Source organism: Melopsittacus undulatus, chromosome 12 (assembly GCF_012275295.1).
Source record: "Melopsittacus undulatus isolate bMelUnd1 chromosome 12, bMelUnd1.mat.Z, whole genome shotgun sequence".
NCBI classification, from domain to species: Eukaryota; Metazoa; Chordata; class Aves; order Psittaciformes; family Psittaculidae; genus Melopsittacus; species Melopsittacus undulatus.
The window spans coordinates 12,894,048-12,916,378 of NC_047538.1; the positions used below are offsets into that span (position 1 = coordinate 12,894,048).

Sequence of the window (22,331 nt, forward strand, 5' to 3'; positions counted from 1 at the left end):
TTAGTGAAATCAAAAGGTGTGTTCTCTTTCTCGCTTCTCTTCTTGCTTTTTTTTTTTTTTCTATGGAAGGATGGTTAATACTTTTGTTGACAAGCTTGCAAGCCAGGTTTCAGGTAGATTTTCTTCCAGTGCCCTCCTATTTGCTCTTCCACCCAACATATCTTGCAGTTTTCTTAACTTTAAAGAATCTTTTGATGCTTGTTGACACTACTTATTTTGTATTTCTAGAAACATGTCAAAGAATATGAAAACAAAAGTCCTTTGTAGTTTACTTACCAGGTTTCTTATGTCATACCTCTCGGTGAGATAAAGGAGAATGATGTAACACTGAAGAAATTTGGCCCAGTATGCTTTCACAATTTTACTTATATTAGTAACACTTCTGGCTATGTTTGGGTGTGGGATTAAAATTTATGACAATTGTATGTTTGGGGCACAATGAAAAATTTTCTCTTAATTACTCAGACTTATCTCAGCTTTATGTTACAGACACGCTTACTCACACAGTTGGATGTCTTGTACTTGTTAAGCTGTTGTGCCAAATATGCGACTTAACAATAATGATGCATCTTACCTTCTTTGAGCATCCCATAGTTACACAACAAAGTTTGTTGCTTGTTTTTTTTTTGTTACTGATACTGGAAAATCACATTTATAATTACTATCTTAAAAGGAGTACAATTTTTAAAATAATTTTTCATATAGTTTTATATTTGATGTTGTTGGTGAAGCATTTGGCACATTGTTTTCCTCTTAGTGGTTACAAGATCTTCTCTTGGACTTGATGAATTAGTGTGTGCATTATGAAGTCCATTTAATATCCATTGACAAAAAAAAAAACAAAAACCCCAGAAATAACCTCAATTACAACAGCTTACTCATTTGTTCAGTCCTCAGGGAAAGTGTGTGTATAGCTACAGAAACATTTGAGTTGGATATTGAATGAATGACTACTGTTCAAGAGAAGAAATACACGTATACCCTACTATAGCAATCTTCACTCATTCAGCAATGATGCTGCAAAACTGAAAATTACTTTGAAATTATAGGGTGGGATTTTTCCTCTTCTCTTCATGATACAACCATAGAACGGTGTTCAGCTTCAGGTGGGCTTCTTTCCCTGTGCATTGTTCCATAGATTTGTCCTGTTTTGTGGAGTTTTCAAAGTGGGTGGACATGAGCACAGGAAGAAACTCTGAGACCCACCCTTCCGTACAGCTGAGCACTGCTCCAGAGGTTGGTTTGTCCATCTGCTTCACTGTGCTTTTTGTTGGTTAATTCATGTATTTTTCTGGTTCCCACTTTGCCCAGGACTTTTGTAAATGCTCAGCACCCACCGACACCCACATTATTACAACAGGAGGGTCATTGCCACCCACTTTTAGTTTTGACTTTGTCAAAAAATACTCTGCAAATAACAATGTGTTCTCATTTTTAAGATCATTAATTTTACTTTTTTTGTCTGATGTGCTTGTGATCATACTGACACTCACAACTGTAATTAGACAGTGTTGTGGTTTAAGCCCAGCTGGTAACACAGAAACACTCAGCTGCGCTCTTATTCCCCCCTGCTCCTGCTTCTTCCTCTCCCAGCTCCTGGAGGGATGGGGAGCAGAATCAGAAGAATGTGAATCCCACAGGTTGAGATAAGAACAGTCCAGTAACTACGGTATAACACAAAACTACTACTGCTACCACCAGTAAGAATAAGGATAAGAGAAATAACAAGGGGAGAGAATACAGTTGCTCACCACCCGCCGACCAATACTAAGCCTGACCCTATCAGCTGTCTGGGCCTTCCAGGTAACTCCCTCCAGTTTATATACTGGGCATGATGCACTGTGGTATGGAATACCCCTTTGGCTAGTTTGGGTCAGATGTCCTGCCTCTGCTTCCTCCTGGCTTCCCGTGCCCCTCCTCACTGGCAGAGCATGAGACTGAAAAAGTCCTTGATTGGAATAAACATTACTTAGCAAGAACTAAAAGCATCAGTGTGTTATCAGCACTGTTCCCAGACTAAAGTCGGAAACACAGCACTGCACCAGCTACTAAGAAGGAGAAAAATGACTGCTACTGCTGAACCCAGGAGAGACGGCAGTTGTACTTCGTACAAACACATTGCAAAATCCAGTGTCCCTGAAAAGCCAGGACTTGGACACCAATATTTGAATATTCAAAATTAGAATGTGTTTTCAGTATTCATGTGTCTAGGCTTCAGTATTGCGTTTGCAAAATGTAAGTAACTTAATTACAGATTGTTGTTAAGTTTGATGTTTGAAGCACTCAAATGCAGCAACAGCAAGCTTCAAAGAAAGTTCCAGGTAGGAATAATTATATACATTTTTATTTATATATATATATAAAGGGATTTGAATAAGGTGCAGTAAATAGGATATACATGTTGAGAAACTAAGATGAAATGAATTGTAGAGGTCATTCAAGTTACATTGCACTGAAAGAAAGATGTGAGGGAAAACAGACTATGATTTGTATAATTACAAAGTGGTTTTTCAATAGAGAAAATCAAAATAGGCCTGGATGAGCATTTCTAGTTCTGGTAATTTCTAATGTTTCATATTTTAATGTGGGGGTTTTAATGCTAAGCAGGATTGCACTGTCCTCAGTAAATGAGGAAAAAAGCTGTTTAATAAACATACAACGTTGCTTTTTCTTCCATTAAAAATATACACAACAAAAGTACTTTGTTTTTTTACAGTTAAGAATAGTTGTCATTGTGGAGCATTAAGAAAAGAGAGCTGCTGGTTTGTAATTTTTCCAAAGCTTTGCTAAATAGTTTTCTTTGCCAAGAGTGTAGTGTTACAGTTTGGAGAAACTGTTTACTAATTGGCTGCAGAGGAGGCAGTGCCTTCCAATCTAGACTAGTAATAGTTTATGGGTCAGAAGAAGAATTGCTGTCTTAAATTCCTTTGTTCAGCAAGGACTGGGGATGACTAATGTCAGAAAGTGTGTATTTTACTTGGCTTTTTTTTTTTTTTCTTCAAGCTGAGTCACCTCTTGACCTATTTGGCTTGATAACATGTACTGTAAGTGTCTAAAAGCTTAATCTAATTTCCTCACTCTTTCAACAGGGTAAAAATGTTGACAGCTAATAGTCCATTTGAACTCTCATCTTTGCTGACTGGTAGATTCAGTAGCAAAATAGAAAATCACTTTCTACACCATTTTATAATACCTTAGTTTAGGTGATAGCTGCATCACAAGGTTGTCCCCCCCCACTTGTGGAGGATTGTTATACAGAGTAGTTTGTGCTCAGCTCTTCCCACACAAGTGGTGTGAGCTTTCTTGATTTTGTAGTTCTTCAACATTTTTATTGTCCCACTGGTACTTAGATTGCATCTGCTGGTTTGCATGGGTGTGTGACGCAGCAGATCAAGGAACTGATCTGGCTCCTGGGAGGAAGGAGCCCTTTGAAAAAGCTTCAATTTACACAGCTCAGTGTAAGCATGTGGAGAAGAGTGGGATGGAACAGTGACTTTTTTGTAGCAGAAAAGCCAGCTTTGTTGCACATCAGACAAGTGCCTTGGAGTAATGTTTTCATCCAGCCTTCTGTAAATCTTTTTAGAAGGCTGTACCACTTCCTCTATGATTCTGTAAAAACGCTCTTGTCCTGGAGGATTTTACCCTCACAAATACCTGTTTCTATCCACAAATTATCTGTATTTCTAACAACTGCTCGTAGAACAAATATGTTCTCTTCCCAAATTCCTTTTGTTTTGCAGCTGCTCTTTGTAAATGGCATAAATCCCAGCATGTCATTTCCACAGTATCAGTGTTCCTGCTGCTCTGAAATTCCCACTTGGAAAAAGGAACTATATGGAACGGAGATGCAACTGCTTCTTTCTTTTTTTCAATTAAGCAAACGTACCTTCGTTCTTACTATATAAAACCATGTCTGGCGTCTAATTTTTAACATTAATATGTATGGGAGCTAGAAATTATAAACCTGCAGAATATGAAAGTCATAAAGTAAAGCAGCTGGTTAATTCCTAAGCACTACCTCTTTGCTGGGATGCTGGTTGAGATTTCAAATGTGTTATCCAGCTGAAGAACACAGTTACTCGAGGAATGCTGCTAACACAGCTGTTTTCTTTTAATTTTTCTTGGCCTTATAGCAGGGGAAGTGTTTAGCATATTTTGATGGTTTCACCATTTGAAAAAATGCTTTTTAAAGGGTTGTAAAGTCTGGCAATTAATACTTGGAAACTTAATGTTTGTAGCATTTGCTTTAATTTGAAAGATGAATTCTTATTTGGGAATTTGGTTCTTGAGACTCCTGTGCTTATTGCCTTGTCACATTCCAGGCAGCTTTTGTGGCTAACAGTAGTTTCAGGAATGATCATACAAGGTCAGACAAAAATACATCAAACATATTCTGTCTCTGAGAGTGCTTAGTAAAGAGCATAACAACAAAGCAAAGATACATGGTGGGGGTGGCTCTTTCCCTCTCTAATCCTCTGAGTTCTGGTATTTTGTTAATGTTGGATTTTTGTTGTTGTTGTTTTCGTTTTTTTGTTTGGCTTGGTTTGTTCTTCCTGTGCACTTTTCCACCAGAAAATGCTTGATCATGTTCTATTGAAGGGCATTATCTAACTTCTTAGTATTTGGAGGTTTATTTGTCTTCATTCTTATGCTTAAGCAAGCTTTCAGTCAAACTTGACAAGTGTTACACTGTGGTATGTTACTGTACTTCCCTTAATTAGTTTTTTTCTTTTTTTCTCTTTGGTATTGAAGCATTAAGCATTTTTTTGGGGAGAGAGAAGACTCTTTTTCTATGGTCAATCATATTTAAGGAGTTGAAGTTCAACTTCCAACTTAGTAACCTTGCACAGTGCAGTGCACTTATACTTTTCAACATTCTTTCATAGATACATGACTAGTCATATATGTACTTTTTAAACTCATGAAATCTTTAACAGAAGAAATGTTGGTTATGCAGACATCTCAGCTAGCTGCCCTAAAGCTGCTTCTTCCCTTGCTTTCAGACTAAGAGCAATGATGACCTCTTAGCGGGGATGGCAGGTGGTGGTGGAGTGACAATGACCAATGGTGTCAAGGCAAAGAAGAGCACTTGTGTATCAACAGCATCTTCAGCTTCAGGGACAACCATGAACAGTCTGGAAAATAAACCCAAAACTATTGCAGGTAAATGGATATATTGATCCTTGAAGATGGTAATTGGGTGGCTTTTTATTTTCCTATTATGTATTGAGGTTCCAGGCTGCCTAATGAAATGTCAGTAAGGCCATACTCAAATCAAATGGCTTATGTTCTCTTTGTATGGTTTTTAATAATGTAATTGCCTTTTTGGAGGGTGTTCCTTTTATTCTTTCCAGTACTGATTATGCAACTACTATATAAAACTAGACATTATAATTAATCTATAGAATCGTAGGTTTTCCTAGATTAAGTTGTCTTAAAAAATCTGTGCCTCAAGCTCTAAATCTTTTAAGATGAGATCCCTTGTTGCAGTCAACATTTTGGACATCCTATATTGCTTTATAAAGTAAGAGAGCTTTCAGAAGCTGTTTGGAAAAGTGAAATTTAGTGTATTATCAATGTGTTTAGAAGTATGTCTTGCCTTCTGTTGCTGTTCTTGGTAAAATAATGCTTGCAAAGCTGTGAAGCTTCTGGAAATAAAGTAGTAATAACCTATCATTGTCTTTATGAAATGAGATGAAAATGCAAAACCCCTTAACTTTTATTTTGTGGAATCATGATATGTAAACTATCACTTAAAAACTTACATTCAGATATACTCAAAAGGGAGACAAATGTGAACTTGTAGGAATAGCACTGCTGCAGTTTGTGCGTAATTTATCAGAAGCTGTTGAAGAGTGGAAAAAAAAGAAACTTGCAAATGTTAAACTTTAAAGTCTTGCTCATTTCCAGTATACAGGTAAAGCATAGCAATCAGTAAAGTGTGTATCAATTAAAATATAACTGCCCTGATTCATGATTCGGGATGTAGAAGTGTTTACTCTAAATGTGTTTTATGAAATGTATTGACCAGTGTGATTCAGAAGATCAACTGCTGTATTGCTGATACAAAATACACAGTTGTCTGTTACAGATAACTGTATTTTTAATTAATGTTCCTAACTTTCAAAAAACATACAGGTACCAGTTCCACAACTAAGCGTAGCACTTCATCTGGAAATAAAGAGTCAAGCTCTTCTAGAGAAAGAATACGTGACCGTTCTCGTTTAAGCCAGAGCAAAAAGCTTCCTTTGACTGGGCAGGGGACCAATGATACGGTACTGGCAAAACGCTCCCGCAGTCGCACCAACCCAGAATCAGATATTCGGATGAGTAAGTCCAAATCAGACAATCAAATCAGTGACAAAGCTGCATTGGAAGCAAAGGTGAATGATCTTCTGACATTGGCAAAAACTAAAGATGTGGAAATCTTGCATCTGAGGAATGAGCTAAGGGATATGCGTGCTCAGCTGGGACTTAATGAAGATCAGCTTGAAGGTGATGAAAAATCTGAGGAAAAAGAGGCCATAGTTACCCATCAGCCAACTGATGTAGAGTCTACATTGCTACAGTTACAGGAACAAAACACTGCCATCCGAGAAGAGCTGAACCAGCTGAAGAATGAGAATCGAATGTTAAAAGACAGACTAAATGCATTAGGCTTTTCTTTGGAGCAAAGACTGGATAACTCTGAAAAACTTTTTGGCTATCAGTCCTTGAGTCCAGAGATCACAGCTGGCAATCACAGTGATGGTGGTGGTACTCTGACATCTTCAGTGGAAGGTTCTGCTCCTGGATCAATGGAAGACTTGTTAAGTCAGGATGAAAACACTTTGATGGACAACCAACATAGTAATTCCATGGATAATTTAGACAGTGAGTGCAGTGAAGTTTATCAGCCACTGACATCAAGTGATGATGCCTTAGATGCTCCATCATCTTCGGAGTCTGAAGGTGTACCAAGTATAGAAAGATCAAGGAAGGGAAGTAGTGGCAATGCAAGTGAAGTGTCTGTAGCTTGTCTGACAGAACGGATTCATCAGATGGAAGAGAATCAACACAGTACAGCTGAAGAGCTCCAAGCCACACTTCAAGAACTTGCAGATTTGCAACAAATAACACAAGAGCTAAACAGTGAGAATGAAAGACTTGGAGAGGAAAAAGTAATCCTCATGGAATCCTTATGCCAGCAAAGTGACAAGTTGGAACACTTCAGCCGCCAAATTGAGTATTTTCGGTCCCTTTTAGATGAACACCATATTTCATATGTAATTGATGAAGATATGAAAAGTGGTCGCTACATGGAGTTAGAGCAACGTTATATGGACCTTGCAGAAAATGCTCGGTTTGAGCGAGAGCAGCTCTTAGGTGTGCAGCAGCACTTGAGCAACACTTTGAAGATGGCAGAACAAGACAACAAGGAGGCTCAAGAAATGATAGGAGCGTTAAAAGAGCGAAATCACCACATGGAACGGATTATTGAGTCAGAACAGAAAAGCAAAACAGCGATAGCATCTACCTTAGAGGAGTACAAAGCCACGGTAGCCAGTGACCAGATTGAGATGAACAGGCTGAAAGCTCAGTTGGAGCATGAAAAGCAGAAAGTGGCCGAGTTGTATTCCATACACAACTCTGGAGACAAATCAGATATACAAGATTTGCTGGAGAGTGTCAGGCTGGATAAGGAAAAAGCAGAGACCTTGGCCAGTAGTCTGCAAGAAGAGCTGGCACACACTCGCAATGATGCCAACCGACTGCAGGATGCCATTGCTAAGGTACTGTTTAAAACAGTTGTATTTTAACATCCAATATACAATATGACTTACTGTTTGTCACTGTAGTCCTTTTTGAAGTAAAGGATTAATGATGAGGTTAATAGGACTGCATCAGTGTTAGGACTGGTTCCTTGATCTTTGTTATGAAAATGTGAGAGGTCTTTTTAGAAACTATATGGACACATTCAGCCATGCGGTAACTGTCATGCTTCTGTTTTTAAAATACTGGTATTTAAACTCTGCAACTTATTTCAAGCACCAAACTCAAGCAGCATTTAAGATACTGTATGAATTTTGTGCTTAAATTTCATGACTTCTGGAAGAGTTTCAAGGCGTTAGTGCCAGGGTATTGCTGAGGAAGTACTGGGAGGCAAAGCTTGAAATGTTCACCGAGCTGGTGATGACCTGTGGGACCTGTCACAGGTGTGGAGAGAATATTTTGAAGTTTCAGCCTATTCAAGTTGGTTGATATCTAATGATAAAGAAAGCAGAAAAATGTCTTCTTTCTCCAGTTAAAGTATAACTAATTCTGAGGTAGACAGAAATTTTACCCAACTTAATATACTGAATACATATTTTAGTTTTAAATCAAAAAACAAAAGCAAACAAACCCCACAAACTAAAATATTCTGATAAGCTTTCTAAAAATTATTATTAAATATGGCAAATATGCATAGGGATTTTTACTAATGATACATCCTGCAGCTGCTTGTGTATTGACTGGGTTTTAAATGCATATTTCTAGTTCTGGGATATCTGTTTTGATCTAGATGTAACTAATTTATGGTAAATGCTTTTACAAGATGTCTTTACTAGATAATTTAATATAAAATAAGAATCGTAAAATATTCAATAACTTTGAGGGTGCATTTAAGAGTCTGTCTTTCTGATGAGACAGTTTATGCCAAATGTAGTCTAAACTATATTTTAGTTTCAAGTCAGCATGTTAATCATGATCACCAGCCAGTTTAGAATCAACCTTAATTGGGAGGAGAAAAAAAGTGTCATTTTAATAATTGCAGTTGGGTAGTGCTATTGAAATAAAAAATACTGAAACAGATTATTTAAAGCAGGGCATTTTGTCTGTTAAAATTGATGCCTGTGCTGACCCACCCTAAGCCATGACCTGATTTCTCTTGTTTTTCTGATGCCCTATTTTTGTCCTTGGGTTAAAGTTACAGTGCCTCTAATCTCAGCTTGTTACTTCTGTTGCGGTTTCATGAGGCAGGATAAAATAGCCTGGCTGCTCTTGAAAGCAAGAAGTCTTCTCCTTCCTTTCCCTGGGCTTTGTTTTTTTTCTGGTTTTGTACTTCAGTTTAGTAGCTGGTATGAGTCCTCTGGGAGCTACTTCAGCTCACTAACACATCTCACACACAAAAGTGGATCCTGCTACTTGGTTAAGGAAATGAATAATCTCAGAGGTCCAGCAAGCAATGAAATCGATGCGCAGAAGAGTGCAGGCCTTTTTTTTGGCAAGAAAGAGTAAAGAGTTTCCCCCACCACCTCTTCCCTTTTCCACAGCAGCTAGATGTTAAATTGGATCAGCTGCTCATGAAACTACAGCCTTGGTACTATGGTATTGCTACTTCTCTTGAATACAGACATTGCTGTTAAAGTAGCTGGGGAATGCTCATATATTCATCTTGGGAATAAAGAAGTTTAACTCTGGCTCAGGAAAATAGTTGCACTAGAACAATACATTTTTCTAAGGCTTACGCATGACTTCTTGTCCCATACTTTCTTATGGCTGCAAAAAAGTATATTTTAAGTATGGTAGAAACTAGAAGTGTGTTTTAAAATGCAACCAATTTAGTTATTACAAGACATGTTTTTTCAGGTTGAAGATGAATACAGAGTGTTCCAAGAAGAAGCCAAGAAACAAATTGAGGATCTCAATGTGACTCTAGAAAAACTTCGGACAGAACTAGATGAAAAAGAGACTGAGAGGAGTGATATGAAAGAAACTATTTTTGAGTTGGAGGATGAAGTAGAGCAGCATCGTGCTGTGAAGCTTCACGACAACCTCATCATATCTGATTTGGAGAGTAAGTGTTACGAGTTTCTCTTGTGAGAGAAATAATAATTTAAGAACACTGTGATTGTGGAAATATTTTCACTTGTCTTCTATATGTCTGAATTCAAATTAGACGGGCCTTTGCAGAACCCTTATACAGTAAGAGAAAAAATCAGGCTGGCTTTGTTTTTCCAGTCCAAGGAGTAGCTGGTGTGGGAATTAAAACCTGTGAACTGAGAGTAAATACGAAATCTGATAATGATGTTTTCAAGTTGTTTTTCAAAGTAAAAGAACATTGAAATTACAGACTTAGCAGGGTGCTCCTTGTGTATTTTTGAGATTGGATGATTGAGCTAGTGTTTTGGTCGTGGCTTTTTTGAAGAACTCCTTGGAGTGCCCAAATATCAGGAGTTCCCAGGTATCTTGAGCATGTGTATAACTAATCTCATTATTCCCACCTGAAGAAAGGTAGTTTTAGTCAGAGCTGAGTTGGCAATATGGATGTATTCTAGATCTCTTTCTGTGTAGATTTGCTCAAGTCCTGAAGCTGCTCTGTGAACCTAGCAATGAATGTGACAAACTTTAAGCAAGTTATAATAAAATTTTATCTGTTGACTTTCGCCACCATACAAGAAATGCTTAGGGCTTATAATGACATTCATTGTAATGTCATTACTGTGTGATCGGCTAGCTGTCTGTGCCTTAGAACTTTCTCTGTTCTCCAAGATGTGCTGAGACATTCCTACCACAGGCTGGAATTCTGCAATTAGTCTCCATCTAAATAAGAACTTGGGCAACTGTACCCTGGAAAGCTGTCTTTACACAGTGCTACATACAGCGTATCTGCTGCTCTTCCATGGCATACAAAGATTAAACAACATGGGAACAAAACCAAAGCATAATCCCTTTTTAACAGCAAGGGAAATATTCATAGAAAGGATTTAAATTGGGCTGCTCTCAAGAACAGGTAGTGTTTTAAGCAAGCTACATTGTTTATTCAACTGAAACTTAAATGTTTTCAGACATGTGGCTGTCAACTTGGTTTCCCTAAACAGCATTTCTTTGGCTGGAAAAGCAGTCACTATTTCTTTTTACAAATTGTGTGTAAGCTTTTTATTCTGCCTTTTTCTTTTTGTTTCTGTACCAAAACCAAAGACACACATTCACTTGGAGCAGGAGCTCAGACGTGGTCAGTGACTCTGACTTTGTTCAAGTCGTTTTTGTAGCAAAGACTTTAAAAGGTTGAACACTTTTCTACTTGCATTGTTTTGTCCATTAGTTGAAATACATTCTTACAGGAAACAGCACTGTAAGCAAGTAAACATTTAGGTATCTGCCTTGTGATACCTGGTTACAAGGCAGCTCTAGTTTTTAGATGCTTCGTTGGGTGTACAAACCAGCTAGCAGGTGTTTCACTGAAACTGGTAAAATTCCAAACAGATAAACCTCTGCCTGAGCAGGAGTTTTCAGCAGAAGTTATGACAATCTTTGTTACTCATCACTCTTGACATAGTCTGGAAAATTTAACTGTGCTAGTTGTTGGCCTGGAGTGATCCTTTAGGGAAGAAAGCTGGATTTTAGTTCTAGGCAGGAAGGAGAGTGGCATCTAGTGGCGGTAAGGAGGAATGGCAACCGAAAAATAGTGTGGACTTTAAAACACTTTTTTTTGTGGCCACTTTGAAACACTGTTCATTATGGGCTCGTATTTAAACCTCGTACAGGAGTTTCTTGCTGGTAGCTTCTAAGTAGTGACAGCAAAGAACAGCATTACTGTTCTTTGTGAACACCAAATCTGTGACTTGTGCTAGTACATGCAACATCTAAAAGGCAGAATTCTAAAAATCTGTACTAAAGTGACAGAAAAGCACATGCTGGTAGTAGAAGTTCTCTTATGCTGATCAGACTTTTGGTCAGTTCTGGTATTGCAACAGTCAAATGTGTAATGTCTGTGCTTTTAAATGTGGAGAATTTAGTGTTGGTTTAGGTATTATAAAGCACTAGTTAGAAGAATGGTGTTTTTTCAGCCTGAATTACCAGGTATTGTAAAGAACCATAAAGGTTTTCTTTAGTGAACTTTTATTTTAGATTTTAATATATAAGGAAATCTAATCCATGCCTGAAGGAGAGAATTTGCTGACTGGCAAAGTTATTGAGTGAAGAAAGGGACAGCAAGACACCTGAGTAAATGACAAGTGTTGGAAAATTATCACTTAAAGAATTAGTAAAAGGCAGGCTTTACAGTTAGAAGAAAGATGCTTCATAGATTAAGTGATGCATATTCATTCAATTTTATTGATTAATCAGCCCTCAATAGTAATGTAAGAATATGAAATGCTCTAGCACTGGTAATTGGGGCATGCTTCATTGTGGGCTTTCAAAACCAGAAAGTACAACAAACAAACATATGGGCCTTTTTCACAGTCATCTGAATATTAATCTGTCACATTTTAGCTGTTAATATGTTTGCCTTTAAAAACAGGGATCTCTTTGATGTGAACAGTAGGATGTAAACTACACTGATTAAACTAGGTTCTGGAGTGGAGGAGAGGGGCTGGGAGAGAGAGTGCTGGTTGGAAGTGCAGGAGAGGCAAGCGTTGCACTAGGTGGCGTGATGCCTCTGGGTTTCGTGTCTCGCTGCAGAAAAACTGCAGTCAGGTAGCCAAGCTGTCACATTAGTCACGTTGAATGAAAAAAGAAACCTATTGTTCTTCCAAACAGTTAATAAGAGTTTGTGGGGGATTTTTTTTCAGAGAACTTTGTCTCCTGATTTGCGGAAAGTTGCTATTTGTAGGTTAGATTATCAGTTGTCAGATGGCTCTTCTGAAGCCTGAAAATGTTCATTGCATGTTCACTGAGCACAAGGTACATGTGCTAAAAACATCAGTTCTCTTAGTCTGTAACTATTTAAGTCAGTACATTTTTTGGACAAGGGTAGGTGAGCAAGAAAGTTAATTTATCTATTGTTGAGTGAAGAAATGGTTCTTGTATGGAGTTGACAGTGTTTTAATTCTGCTATATCTCATTCTGAAGAGAATCTTGACAGCAGTTGCAAAACTTAATTTCTACATTACCGTATTTAGGCCTTTTCTACCCTAGTGTTGGAAAAGACAATTGGATGCTCATTTTCTAATTGTTAGGCTGGGGGGAGTGTGCTAATGTTGGACCCTTTAAAAATTCAGCTTTCTTTCTATATTAGATGTTATCTGACAGTGATGAGCTCAAGAGCAAGACTGATGTGCAAATGGCATGAGCTTTGGCATATTTCTGACTAGCACCTCTTCCTTATATAAGGAAGGTATGATTCTTAAGTGAACTGTGATGCTGGTGCTGCTGTGTAGATGAGATTATACTGACATAGCCACTTCTATGCTAACAAAAAATGAAATGCTATCCTAGTATAAGGCAAACCAATGGAACTAGTGCAAAACTGAGAATGCCCATTGTAGGTTTGCCTGGGTCATGTTTACTTGCATTGGTGTTGCTTCTCACGAATGAAAGGAATATAGTGTTTTTTCTGTTTTTCCCCCTTCTTCCCCCTCCCCCTCCCGAGACTTTTGATATTAATCAGCTGATCTTTGATACTTAATTTTTATTTTGTAGTGATGTATTCTAACAGCTGATTACAATTAGTAAGAGTTCCAGATACAGAATACAGTGATACTTTTTCTCTGGCAGCCTTACAACATTCAGATGACATCTTAGTCTTTTCCTCCCACCTCCAGCCCTAGTTGCAATGTTTTTCTTTATCATTTGCAATATGTTTTTCCCATAATTTATTTTTCTACATTTTAAAAAGCAAGGCCTTGTTAAACTGTGATTTAAATCAGTATCATTTGGTAAAATGTGGACATAATTGGATCCTGCAGTAAAATACAGGCAGCTGCTGAGCTGCCAGTTTTGATTAGCCTGTTCATTCATCAGAACGGTCTCCTTGCTCTTCACATACCCTAAACAATAGTTACTTTTACTTTTATCTCAGTCCTCTTTCTTGTCTGTGCTTCTTAACTGGAGACCAGATAATGGTAGAAGAAAAGTACCTGTCCTACAAATTACAGCACATACAAGTGGAAAGGTTTAGTGTGTGCTACAGAAGAGTCGTGGAGGTTGTGAGGATGCAGAAAGGAAGGATACTGCAAGGCAGCTCTATTGGGAGTTGCTGCCTGTGTACCCAGTTTGACTACTTGAATTTTCAGGCTGTAATTGGTGACACAATGTGAAGAATAGTGTTCAGACTGTCAGATGAAATCACTTATCTTAGTCTTAATTTCTCACTGTTTGAAATACAGTTGCAATTTAATAGGGTTTTTTTTTGGGGGGGTTGTTTGTTTGTTTTGTTTTTAAATCTCTTGGATGAACTGAGGGATAAGGCTGTTTCCAACAACTGCTGTGAAGTACTCTGTATTGTTTATAGTAACTGCAAAATATTCAGACCATTGTGTTTTACTTCAAAGCATAAATATACTAAAACTTAATGGTGCGTTTCATATCTCACAAGAGCTCAAAACAATGGCATTACACAAGCTTTAATTCTGGATGCATTCATAGTTTCTGGTTTGTGGTTATTTTTAGACGAACGGTAGCTTGATTTTAGTAGTAGAACAGATTTTGTTTTTTAAAAACACATTTTCTTTGAACTTTAAAAGAGAATATGGTCATTTTGTTTCAGAATGCTACTGGAAGCTCTGTAGGGCATGTTGACTTGCTGTCACTGTTAAAAGTAATCTAATGTGCAATTGGGTTTTTAGCATGTGCTTAGAGGAAAATAGGATGGGGAGAGGGAGTGACTTTTACAACTTGGACCTAAAGCTGGCATCTCAGTGCTGATTTTAACTCAAACAAATTGTGTATAGAGACAAGCTAAAAATTGGAGGGCTTTGCTTAAGTACCAGGGTAGCATGACATTGGAGTGGCCTGTTAGGCTTATCTTCAAAGCTTAAAGATCAGTTGGATGCATCTTAAAATGTGCAGTCTTATAGTGAGTTGGCAAATACAGAAGCAGCTGTCTAATTTCAGTGTTTCAACTTCTCCAAGCCTGAAAGATTTATTGTAAAATGGTTAGGATGGGAAGGGAGCTTAAAGATCATCTAGTTTCAACATAACATTTGATTTAAACATTTTTAAAATGCTTACTATTTTCTATTTGGCTGGCCATAACCTCATTTTTATTGTTAAGAAAAGCCCTTTGACAAAAGACCAGGAGTACTGAAGATACAGACTTAGTTGGGAGGGCATTGTTAGGTATTGATAGAAGAACAGAATAAAGTGGTTTAATGGTTTTCTGGAGTCCTGATACCCAAATCAAAATGCTGGAAAGTGTTTTCATGTTGAAAATGAGAGCCACAAAACTTTATCAGTCTGTATGAACATCTTCTGGCTATTCAAACATTTCTTACGCAGTTAGAATTGACAGGGTTTTGTATTTTGAACAGTTTGAGTGTATTGGGCACCTTTCATCTTTTTGTGAAAAGAGCATTGCTACAATACAGGAAAAATGTGTCAAGCAGGTCTTGGAACAATGAACCTGAACAAAAAAAAAGGCATTCAGTCAAGTGATCCATCATTTTTACAATTTGAAAATTGCTACATGATGCTGGATAAACCATCCTACAATCCAAGGACCAGTGAAGGGCCATGCTAATTAGAAGTCTATGCTGTGCTTTTCTTCATTAGTTGCTTAGTTATAAGAAAAGAGTAATCAATCACATTGTCGTTGTGTATTGAATAAAGGAGCAAATGAATAATTGCAGTAGCCAGTCTGTCAGACGCCACGTGAGGAGCTGGTGGCCATCAAGCTGCATATCCTTTTGTGTGGTTGCTGACAGATTTAGAGGACCATTTCTTTCATAACATAATCTTATCGACAGTTTGTCCCTTTGCTGTAAATATAGCTTGCTTCAACTTCAAATAGTAGCTTGAGAGACAAGAATGTAGGATTCTTGAGGACAGGAGTGGAATTTTATCCCCGCTGAGGGCATGGCTCTGAGTGTTATGTCAGCTGCTTTGTGGCAAGGAGTAAACTGAATCAAAAGGCTTCATGTAGCTGTAGCTTATGTTTGAAGAGATAAAACCCCCAGACTTCCATGTTTTAAGGATCCTTCCATGTTAGATTACCTACCTGGTTTATTTGTTCTTTGCTATTGCTTTGTCATTTTAATACTGTGAAGGATAGAAAAGAAACTGGGATTTGTGTAAGAATTGAATTTACTTATGCTGTTTTCCTCACCAGTCATAGAGAAGTTGTACCTGTTGACACTTTCTGTAAAATTACTTCCCCTCATAATATTTTTCTCCAGATGGCTTTGATTACAAAAAATACATTTTCAGAGTAAGTTTTCCAAAGCATTTGCAAGGTTTTGTGTGGGTTTTTCAGTTACTTTTTTTAATGTAAATAGATTCCTGATTAAGATCTTACAGAGAATTTGACTTTCTTTCCAGATACAGTTAAAAAACTTCAGGACCAAAAACATGACATGGAAAGAGAGATAAAGAATCTCCACAGGAGACTCCGGGTAGGTTAAAACTTAAAAACTCAATAAACTGTGAACTTGGAAAGTCATAAGACCTGCATGTGCAATTGCAAAAAGATAATATTAGATGTAATACAATTAAAATTATTATTTCTGAGAGATGGGCATCATACAGAAAAATATTTACTAACCTACAGAAACTAAAGAATTCTGGAGCGTTCCCAGTGTCACAAAGATACAGTGTTGGGCGTAGGAGAAAATGTTCCTGTGTCTTCTGATGCATGGTTTAATTTTGTAATTTCCCCCCCCACCCCCCCCCCCCCACCATTGTGAACATTTTCTTTGTTTCTAGAAAAGAAATTCATGACCTTGGAAATCTAATTATTTCCAGCATTATTTCCAGCAAAACTACTTTGATTTAACCTGTAAGTTAGGTTGTATCTAATGCCAGAGATGAGTGCCTTTGCCACTCCTGTAACAGCATAGGAAAACTGTGAATAATAAAGGTAACTTTTATTTTTAGATTCAAAATTGTTGCTGCTGCTTTCAATTTAGTGTTTTATTTATTTATAGGAGGAGTCAGCAGAATGGCGTCAGTTCCAGGCTGATCTACAGACTGCAGTGGTTATAGCAAATGATATCAAGTCTGAAGCCCAGGAAGAGATAGGAGACCTGAAGCGTAGATTACATGAAGCTCAGGAGAAAAATGAGAAGCTCACTAAAGAGCTGGAAGAAATCAAGTCGCGCAAGTATGCAAAGACAGTAGGGGTATTGCTTCTTTTGTATAGGGGGGTACAACTTTGGTAATCCAGTATCTTATCTATTACTGAGACTCCGGAAGTTCACAAATCCTCTCACTGTGGCTATCTGTATTTCCACAATGCAGGCTTTCAGGGGTCAAAATAGCTTTAAGAACAGTATTTGTTTCTCTATACTATATGTTTCATCCATCCAAAAATATTCAGTTTGCAAAACCAGGTCAAGTGGGGAATTTTTCTCATTTAACAGCCGGGCATTTTCCTCAGTGTGGAAGAACAAGGAGCGCTGGCCTTTCTGTGCCATCGTTAGTATTTCTTATTAGCAGCCAAGGCTTTGTGTATGGTTAAAATACAACTGGATTTTTACCTGAGAAGAAACCCTCATCTAATTCTGCATATATCCTGTACTGTTTTCTTTCCACTGATAATTGCTTCTGGGAATAGAGATGCTTTGGTATAAGGACATTTTAGTAGAACAATTCAAACTATGATGTATTATGACTTGAATTAGGTGCTACAGTTATTTAGAAACGTGAGTTATATGTCCTTCAGAAGTATTAAAGTTCTCATATCCATAGAATAGGAACATCTTGGACAGCATCATTTGAATCTGACTACATTGTCTCTAGGGATTGAATACATCTATGTATAGCTTACAGTTGCAGTAATGATGTTTGTATTATATATTGTGTATGTATTAAACAATTCTTTCCATGTGGATGGGCATTTTATAGTATACATTACACTTAACCCAGCATCCAGTAGGATATGAAATAATGCAGGCTGTGGAACTTGCATAAAAATGGTAGGAAAAGTAGACTGGTTACACTGAAAATGGAAAATTATCTGGGTGGATGGCTGGTGGGCATAAGGCATTTTATCTGAAGTAAGATCACCAAACTAAGACATATGAACAGTTCTTACTAATACATCTCAGCCAGAATTGTAATTGTTCAGTTACTGCTTGCAAGTGAACCTCTGAGGTTACAGGTGCACTTTTGAAGGTAGAACTGACTTGCTGATTCCATATTATTCACAAGCATTCTTTGACTTATTGATGCACTGCAGAAAAGAGGCAACTGAATCAGATTCCTTGGAAGTGATACTGGTGTTGTATTAGAGGGAAGGTGTTAGGAAAGTCTGAAGCAAAAAAAAATCAGTCAGTGTTCTGTACTAAAAATCAGAGTAGTTGTTTCATTAAACTGTTTCAAATGCTGCCTAAAGATGTATGCCAGAAATGTGTTCTTACCTCCTTGGTAAAATGTTTTCTAGTTATGCAGGTGGAAGAAAAAAATTCTGCCCTCTGAGATTGTTATTTTCATGAGAAATAGTGAAATTCTTAAGGCTCAGTTTTTTTCCATCCATGTTTACATGTGTGTGTGGGAGAGATAGGAGCAGGAATTAAGCCTTAAATCAAGTATTGATTTGATAGACTTTTCACCTGGTGCTGAAGTTCTCTTGCTAACAAATAGTAGGAACCTACAGTGATAATTTATGTTGTAATCTATTTCTAAATTACAGTGGAAAGAAAACCAGGTTAATGTAATGGCCAATTTGGACCATGGATTTTAATTTGGCTTCAAATTTGCGTTGATTTTTTAAAGATTTTGCATGTTAAAATGTTATTTAAACACCTTAAATGGGATGCATGTTGATTTCAGGCAGGAAGAGGAACGTGGTCGAGTGTACAATTACATGAATGCTGTCGAGAGAGACTTGGCAGCTCTGAGACAAGGAATGGGCCTGAGTCGCAGATCATCCACCTCCTCAGAGCCAACTCCTACAGTAAAAACACTCATCAAGTCATTTGACAGTGCCTCCCAAGGTAATTATTTTCAACCAGTGTCGTAGCCATACCAAGGTATGATTTTTGCATATGTTGGCAGAGACACTTCTAATGGCTTAGATAATGCAAAGGTAAATTATTTAACTGTACTGTCATGACCTGCAAGTGATGGCTGAAACATACCAACCTAAACTAGACTGCACAACAGATTGCTTGCTGCGGTTATATGCGAGCATCCTTTTCTGGTCTTTATTTTCATTGTTGCATTGCCAGTGACTCATATGCTAGATGCTTTGATTCAGTGCTCCTGTATATTAGAAATACATAAACACATATTACGCACATAATTATAGCTAGAAGCACAGCTGATTTCAGGATGACTATTAAAATGTGAATTTAATGTGCCAAATTAAGCATTCTGAAAGCCATGTAATAGCTAGAGCTGAGTTTGTTTCTTTTAATGACTTACATTCTTATAAACAAAGTGCTGATGAAAATTAAAAATAAGGTCCAGCTAGTATCACCTATTAAAAGACAGAGGGAATATTTTCTAAAATGAAAGGGATCTCACTGCTGAGACAGAGTATTCACTGTAATTCTGATTGTGGAAACAGATGCTGTTGTCCTTCTCTGTAGATGAACAGAATAAAGAATCAAAGTAATTACCTTCAAAGGAGAAGTGCTTGGGGTTTAGCTTTGTTTGCATGTAAGGCCCTCTATGGATTAAAATATTTCCCCTGTCAGGTCTTTGGGGTTTGAATTTCACTTACTGTAATGTCGCTGTGAGTCTCTTATGTAAAAAGGCTTGGCCTGAAGTAGACTGTTTTACCAGAGAGACTTAGTCTGTGCTGTGCATGGCAAATCTACTTTTAATTGTGTATAACCTGAAAATTGGTTAAGGTATAGAAGCGTCTCAATATTACTTGGCAATTCTGTGCGTGTTTCTATTTCTATGCTTGCTCTCTTTCTTCATAGGCATTTACGGTTTTTCACTTTGCTAGTGTTAATTTAGAAGGGTTTTTTTTTTCAATCTGCTGTTGGATAAAGGTGCTTCCCTGCCAGAGTTAGATGGTAAAATGATAAATCCCTTCTTCCTTTTTTTGAATCTTTTATTTCAACCTAGTTTCTGCCTTATTCCGCAACATTCATGTCTAAACATGCTGTTGAATAATCAGATGACTGATTCACCAATTTAGTATTTATGTGTTTTCATACATTTCTAAATTTGTTATTTGTTTAATCCCAAAATTTCAGGGATATAAAATCTAGTATGTGTGACCTTTGATTGGAAACCAGAAAGGAGAAGCAGGTGATACAGGTTAACTTTGTCTTACTGGCAGACCCAGGAACCTGATACCATTTCTTTAATTATCTGAAGATCAAAGAACTAATGATGCCATCATTTACATCTGCCAGGGTAATAATATCCTTCACCTTAGCCTTGTCCACCCCCAGTAAACTTATGCTTTAACTGTGGGTGATATATTCAAGACAGAAAATGAATGTAATTACAGAGGAGTAAATGTGTAGGCATACATTTAAATGATTTTGCAGTCAGTTACTAATTGAAATTCTGAAAAATGTCATCTGGTATAACTAGTAATGTAAAGTACAAAGTGAGAGTTCACTGTAACAGCCAATCTACTGTTTCACTGCAAAACAGCACAATGCTCATGGTGGCTTCCTTTCTGTGTTCATACTAGTTCCAAGCCCTGCTACTGCCACAATTCCTCGCACTCCCCTGAGCCCAAGTCCCATGAAAACTCCCCCAGCTGCTGCTGTATCCCCTATGCAGGTATGTGTTTTGTGATTGCACTCTGTTCTTCTTTTTAAAGAAGAGCATGCGAAACTGTGAGTGGTATACAAATATCAGGGAAATGCTGCCTCGAGGAAGTAGTTACTAAAATGTTCAGTCTAACAGGAGTGTTTCACTGAGAACAGTGTTGGAAATACAAGGTTTGGCATAATTTGGAAGTTCTTGTTAAGTATTCCCAACCATCACTATTCTATGCTACTGAGAAGCATGGGAGGAAAACTTTATCTGCATTTCTTAGTTTTAGAGTTGCTATTTGTCCATTCTTAGTCCTGCGCCTGGCACAGAAACAGCAGTAATCCTCCTTCAGGCAATGGACTGACATTTGCACAGAATCTGTTACCAGTCATCAGTATAAATGTATCCCATGTTGCATGTGCTTTCAATATCAGACCTGACCAGAGAGGAATGAAATGACTGTGAATTAATTGTCTTTGTTCATTTTGTACTGAGTGAAGTTTGTCAAGTCAGTGATTGTACTGTGTATTTTGTCCTGTCCCCTGTATAGCTTTGTCCATTTGTTCAGCTGCTAAAGGAGCTTATGTACACTAAGACTGCATCATCAGCACTATCATGCTCAGCGTTATAGATCGTTGCTGATTTTATTATCTCCCTACCTGCATGAAGTGAGATTTGGCAAAAGCCAGCAAGTTTCAGGACAAAGCAGATGGGACCAGGTTCACAAAGAAAAAAAATCGAAGAACCTACTATGTATTTTACTCTTTTAATATCAGTAATTCTCTTGTTGCTTTCAAGATACTGCTTACCAGAAGTACCAGAACTTAATTTTTACTGTAGGTCAGTGTAATGTTTTGGTAATAAATCCTCTCTGTGTGAACTGAGTGATTTACATCCACATAAGCTTTTAGTATACTTGGAACCGACTGATTGTTCTCCTGTGCTCAGACTAGTGTAGCTTTTATAAATTTGAGAGTGAATTCCACAAAACAAATAGCCTCAAAACAGAGAAAAAAGTCAAATGTTTTTGTGAGAGCTTCTGTTACTTCTGTGGCTCAGTCACTCTTGACAGCAGTTTTCTAAAGCAGTTAAATGTGACAAGTTCTCTGACAGATGCTTTGTTCCTACTGCTCTGTCTTTATATTTCTATTTATTTCTGTGCTCTTGTAGGAAGAGGCAGACTTAATCTCATATTCTAAAAGGCTAGGCCAGAGCTTTGGCAGACAAAAGACTTTTTCATGAAGCCTAAGGCTTATTTCATTTTATTTACCTATAAGTTAACCATGATCCAAAATAATCCTTTAGAATAGTGCAAACCTGCTCAAGTTTATAGCTCTTTGATGTTCTTGATCTGCCAGAATTACTTGAATATTGAATTGAACTTCTGATACAGAACCAAGTCATTAACAGCTGGATACTCATTAGTGGCAAACATTGCCTGAAAAACAAAGGGGAGGGCCTGTAAATGAAAACAGCTTCTATTGTCTTTTTGAAGATAGGTGGTTTTCTTGAAAGTATTTGTAATTATCCAGAAGGCAAATAGGTTTAGTGACCTTAATTATGTAAATTGATTTAAAGACTATTTCCTGTTCAACAGAGAAGGGGTTTCGGTTCCAATTTTCATTATCTTTTCTTTTTCTTTGTTTTCATATTAGTACCTTGGGGGTTTTGTGTTCTGTGTAATTTTTCATCTGTTGTTTTTTGCCCTTTTGCAATTGAAAAGCAAGACTTTGCCAAGTCATCACTGTGTGAGTTTTTCTTTA

At 37.5% G+C, this 22,331-nt stretch overlaps 1 protein-coding gene across 4 annotated transcripts in view; it reads left to right on the top strand.

The window, feature by feature from the left end:
- Window positions 1–22,331, top strand: part of SPECC1L (sperm antigen with calponin homology and coiled-coil domains 1 like) — a 68,789-nt gene that overhangs the window by 15,138 nt on the left and 31,320 nt on the right. For all 4 annotated transcript variants that reach the window (XR_004080391.2, XM_034068086.1, XM_005147786.4 and 1 more), the window contains exons 3-9: window positions 5,004–5,163; window positions 6,139–7,772; window positions 9,610–9,817; window positions 16,222–16,295; window positions 16,827–17,002; window positions 18,673–18,836; window positions 20,501–20,592. Coding sequence is in view for 3 of the 4 variants with exons in the window: in XM_034068086.1 (XP_033923977.1) it covers window positions 5,004–5,163; window positions 6,139–7,772; window positions 9,610–9,817; window positions 16,222–16,295; window positions 16,827–17,002; window positions 18,673–18,836; window positions 20,501–20,592 (2,508 nt within the window). In the remaining variant the exon portion in view is untranslated. The remainder of the gene's footprint in view (window positions 1–5,003; window positions 5,164–6,138; window positions 7,773–9,609; window positions 9,818–16,221; window positions 16,296–16,826; window positions 17,003–18,672; window positions 18,837–20,500; window positions 20,593–22,331) is intronic.